This window comes from Ipomoea nil, unplaced genomic scaffold (genome assembly GCF_001879475.1).
Source record: "Ipomoea nil cultivar Tokyo-kokei standard unplaced genomic scaffold, Asagao_1.1 scaffold2144, whole genome shotgun sequence".
Classification (NCBI taxonomy): domain Eukaryota; kingdom Viridiplantae; phylum Streptophyta; class Magnoliopsida; order Solanales; family Convolvulaceae; genus Ipomoea; species Ipomoea nil.
This window is the reverse complement of record NW_017618572.1, coordinates 2,010,115-2,015,182: the sequence shown is the minus strand read 5'-3', so window position 1 is coordinate 2,015,182 and position 5,068 is coordinate 2,010,115. Positions and strand designations below refer to the sequence as shown.

Here is a 5,068-nt window from a genome sequence, read left to right as displayed (position 1 = left end):
GGTATTTATATTACTATACAATTATTACTATTACTATTTTTTAAAATTAGGAAATTAATTGAATAAATTTTAGTAAAATTAAGGAATTATTATTTTGTTAATTAAGGAATATGCTAATAATGATCAGATTAGTACACTAATAATTATTATTTTAATTATGCTAATAATTATTCATATTATTATACATTTATTAGGTTGTTTTTAGCCGTCGAGGTTTTGAAGCGAATCCTTCCAACTCTCTCCGTGAACTCACACCTTCCCTTTAATGAATGGCTTCAGTCGGGCGTCAAAGGCAACCACACTGCCAACCACCCCTGCAATGAAGGAGCTCTTTTTGCTATCACCCTATATTGAAGGATGGTGCACGTGAACAAGAAGACACACGTGAAGAGGGTGCACAGCAAAGTAGTCTATTAGAGCTTTAAATTAGTTGAGCAGTTGTATTATTCTGTTAGAGTACAGCTACTCACGCAACAGATCAGTTAGTCCAATAGTCCATTGTATAAATACATAAACTGCAGGTTTTTTCATAACTGATAGATATTTTTTCCCTTCGCTCCATCTCTCTGCAACTCTTCTTCTTTCCTCATCCTTTCTGTTTTTGCTTCGTCCGTAACTTCATTAAGAGAAATCTAAAATGGTATTAGAGAACTAAGCAAAGAAGGCAGAATCCTCTATCATGGCGTGGCAAAACACATCCTCCATTCCAGGCATCGGAACTTCGGCACTTCCTACGATTTCTCCGCAACAAGCACATAATCGGACTGCTCTGATCAATCAAGCTGCTCAAAACGCTCCGCAAGCACCTCACAACCGAGAAGATGAGCCTGGGGTTGAAATCACGGTCAATCCGCAAGACACCAGCAATCCATATCACGTCTCTGCTAGCGAAAATCCTTCGCAAACTCTAGTTTCTATTTTACTGAACGGAAACAACTATTATCCTTGGGAGAGAGCCATGCGCATGGCTCTACTGACGAAGAACAATCTGGAGTTTGTAAATGGAGAAATCAAAAGGCCGGAGAAGAGAGAAAGGAGTTTCCCTGCATGGCGCAGAGCTAACAACCTTGTGCTCTCATGGATCTTGCACTCTGTTATTCCAAGTGTAGCTCAAGGAGTTCTGTGGATGGAGACTGCGGAAGAGGTCTGGAATGATCTCAAGAAACGGTACGGCCAGGGCGATGCCTTCATAATCGCCGACATCAATGAAGAAATATATCATCTGATGCAAGGAGGCAACACTGTGAGTGAATTCAATTCTTAGCTGAAACTCTTATGGGATGAACTATATAATGTTAGGCCTCTCCCTATATGCACTTGTGATCCTAAATGTAACTGTGGAGCTTTTGACAAAATCAAAACCCACATTCAAGGTACCTAAAAAGGATAAACAGTCAACTCTATGGAGGAGTGAGGTCACAGATCCTGTTAATGAAACCACTCCCAAGCATGGGGGAAGCCTGTTCCATGTTACAGGTTCAGGAGAGGCAAATTTTCCCTAACACACCATATATTGAGAATCTGGTAAACAATACCCCTCCTGCTGATAACAATGTGATAAACAGAAACTATGTCAATGCCTCTTTTGCCAAGACAAACCTGCCTGGAAACAACAACAGGAGATTCAATAATAATAATAAGAAGACTGTTGTGTGTAGCTTTTGTGGCTTTACAGGTCACACCGTTGAGAAGTGTTACAAAAAACACGGTTACCCTCCTGGTTAGGGCTGTGCATCGGACGGGTTCGGGTGGTTCGCTTTATAGAACCGTTCACCCGTCCGGATTTCGGATTGGGAAAAACTACCCCAATCTGTTCGAATTAAGGGGGAAATCCTTGTTCGGATAGGGTCGGGTGGGTGTCGGGTTTCGGTTTTAATTCGGATTATAAAACATACCAAAAAAAAACTGTAAAAATGTTGAAACTTAATAACTTAAAACTAAATTACCAAAGCTATGTAGGCATTTAGATACATATTGCAATTTGCAAATTGCAATTACAATTCACAAAAGTTAAAAGTTCAAACTGACCAATTCCAACTGGTGTTCAAAAAGCAAAAATGAAGTTCACAAAATCAACAATTCTCAAATCTAAACTATTACTGATTTACTGTTTTTACACTTCACAACAGTAAACTACTAAAGTACTCAGCAATCAGCATTAGTTAGCAATCAACATTCAACAATCAGCATTCATCCATTCCTCATCTTCCTGCTCAATTATAAAACCATTAAAGGCTTTAAAGCCAATAAAGACAAAAAGAACTACATGTCTACATATGACATATCAACTGAAGATAATAAATAATAATAATAATTAATAAGAAAGGCTCAGATTGCTTTTTTTTCATATCATTTTAGAGTTGGGGGCAAATTGCTTCATGAGTTTTGTCTCAGAGCAACATACCAAACACCCAAAGTCCTTTTAATTCAGACAAATGGTGGAAGCATCATCATAGCCATAAGAAACACAAACTAAACAGAAAGGAGAATATGAGAGGAAGGGAAGTGATATACCAGAATTCCAGAGAAGGCATAATACCAGAGATCTAACTGAGTAAGGGCAACAACATTTATAAAAAAGTTACCAAGCCACTTAGCAATTAGCAGTTCTGGAATCTTACCTGAGTTGCCTCAAAGGGTCCACACATTTAGCAATCAAACTAAACAGAAAGGAATGTTATATAAACTAATAAATTATAAAAGTATTACAGCAATTGTTGGGAGTGTTCCAACAGGTACTTAGTGAAGAACCAGCAGCTCCAGTGGACAATTCTGCACAAAAAGAAAAAACAAAAAAGAGTTTAGAAAAGGTAACAATTAACAATTTATAAATTTAAAACCTAGAAAGTTAGAAAATAAAAAGAGTACCCTTCTCTAATCTTTCAACATCATCCAAGTTTTCCTCAACAGAGATTGGATGATTGGGTGCCCTCAACCAATCTTGTGTACAGACTAGGGCTTCAACAATTTTAGGAGTTAAAGGAACTCCTAAAGGAATCTAATACCCTACCACTAGTACTGAATGCACTCTCAGAGGCAACAATTGAAATGGGAACATCCAGCACATCCCTTGCCATTTTAGAGAGTATAGGAAATCTATCACTGTTAACCTTCCACCATCTTAGGACATCAAAGTCCACATTTTCTTCATCTTTCACTAATTTTTCACTTAGATAAATTTGGAGTTCAGTTTCTTTACTGCTTCCACCAGTCTCCATTCTCTATTTTTTAAGCTGGCTTTTCATTCTAGCCTGAGGTTTTCCAACTGAAGTTTGAGAATGGACAGGTTCAGATTGCGTAGATTGCACAGTAGGGGATGCAGACTGCACATGGTAGGTGGCTGTAAAATCATTAAACAGCACAACCATAGAATATTGAACCTTTTCAAAGCATGATTTTCCTTTATCATCACCATATAACTGGGCAAATTGGGCAGGCATGTACTCAATCTTATCCCTAGGATCCAAAATATTGGCATAGAATATCAAGAAGTTCATTTTTTCAGGATCTCCCCAATATTTTTCAAATTTTTGTTTCATATGGGACCCCATTTCCTGAAAAAATAGACATAACACAGAAAAAATAAAATCAAAGTTAGACACAATTCACAGATGCATACAAACACATTCAGAAATGTTAACAATTTACCTTTTCAGAGGTTGAAACAGAGTTAACCATGTCATCCAGCATGCAACCTAAGTCAGAAATCTCAGAAAGAAAGTATTTGAAGTGACATAGAGAGAACCAGATATTCTCACGGTCATCTCATAGAAGCCTTTAAGAAAATGGACTAAGCTTTGCACAGAAAGCCAATCCATAAAATTTGGAATAGAATCATATAAGTCAGCACTCATTGAGGAATCATTCTCATAAGCTTCAAAGGCCCTCTGGTATTGAAGGGCAGTGTTGAGCATCATGTATGTGCTGTTCCATCTTGTTGGAACATCAAGTTGTAATGCACATTTGGCTTCCACCCCATTAAGCACAGCAAGCTCTCCAAACTTCTTGAGTCTGGCAGGAGAACTCCTCACCCATCTCACAACATCTCTAACTTTCTTAACAGAAGGACCTGCATATCTCAACCCATCCTGGACCACTAAGTTCAACACATGGGCTATGCACCTCATGTGCATATATTGAACCCTAACAGAAGACCCATCCGAAGACACAAGTTTGTTCTTGAAAAACCCCAAAGCTGTGTCATTTGAAGAGGCATTATCAATAGTAACAGTGAAGACATTTTTAATCCCCCAATCAAGAAGACAACTCTCAAGGGCTTTGGCTATGTACTCTCCCTTATGAGAAGAAATTGGGACAAAGGAAATGATCTTTTTGTTAAGCTTCCACTGATCATCAATGAAATGTGCAGTAATGCATATGTAATTTATCCTTTGGACAGAGGTCCATGTATCAGTGGTCAAGCTGACCTTTTGGGTGCTCACACTAAACAACTTTTTTAGGCTTAGTCTCTCATCTAGGTAAATCTGGTAAATGTCTCTAGAAATGGTCCACCTAAAAGGGATTTGAAACCTAGGACAAGCAACTAAAATGAATTTCCTAAAGCCATTTCCCTCAACAATCCTAAAGGGAAGTTCATCAACAATGATCATCTCACACAATGCCCTCCTAATAGCCTCTTGGTTGAAAACCCAAGTCCCCAAAACCCCCTCAGAAGCTTCTGTTCCAGAGGTATAAACCTCATTAAAGGTGAGAAGAGACTGCCTTGTATCCTTAGAATGTGAATTTTTTTAGGCAGGCCACCATATGGTTTCTCAATGAGGAAGTGCCATGCTTTTTTACTTTCACATTTATAAATTTTTGCACAATAAAGGCATTTGCCCTTAACTACTGGTCCCTCAGTATCACCTTCACCTACAGGACCACAGATCTTTTCAAAATGATCCCATACTTTGGATCTAGACTCCACCTCTTTCCTCTTCTTTGTAGGAACAACAGGAGGAGAAGACATAGGATTTGTCTGAGGATTTCTCTCAGTACTTGGAGCTTTTACTCCATGCTCTTCATCAGTTGAGGTTGGAGGGTGTCCAGATGCACTGATGTTTTCCAT

At 38.5% G+C, this 5,068-nt stretch overlaps 2 protein-coding genes across 2 annotated transcripts; one reads left to right on the top strand and one right to left on the bottom strand.

Moving 5' to 3' along the window:
* Nucleotides 1-679: 679 nt before the first annotated feature.
* Nucleotides 680-1,264, top strand: LOC109148618. Its single transcript, XM_019296351.1, has one exon. The coding sequence runs from the start codon at nucleotides 680-682 to the stop codon at nucleotides 1,262-1,264; it is 585 nt and encodes a 194-aa protein (XP_019151896.1).
* A 2,431-nt stretch (nucleotides 1,265-3,695) lies between these two features.
* Nucleotides 3,696-5,068, bottom strand: LOC109148617 (zinc finger BED domain-containing protein RICESLEEPER 2-like). The gene is made up of 2 exons (XM_019296350.1): nucleotides 4,623-5,068; nucleotides 3,696-4,512 (listed from the first exon to the last, which is right to left on the bottom strand). Exons 1-2 carry the CDS (start codon nucleotides 5,066-5,068, stop codon nucleotides 3,696-3,698), a joined length of 1,263 nt encoding a protein of 420 aa, XP_019151895.1.

Excerpts from the sequence above, each read along its gene's own strand:
- LOC109148618 (XM_019296351.1), top strand. The coding sequence starts at position 680 with ATGGCGTGGCAAAACACATCCTCCATTCCAGGCATCGGAACTTCGGCA.
- LOC109148617 (XM_019296350.1), bottom strand. The coding sequence starts at position 5,068 with ATGGAAAACATCAGTGCATCTGGACACCCTCCAACCTCAACTGATGAA. Across the intron at positions 4,513-4,622 it reads ACCAAGAGGCTATTAGGAGG|GTGGACCATTTCTAGAGACA; the intron begins GCATTGTGTGAG and ends AATCCCTTTTAG.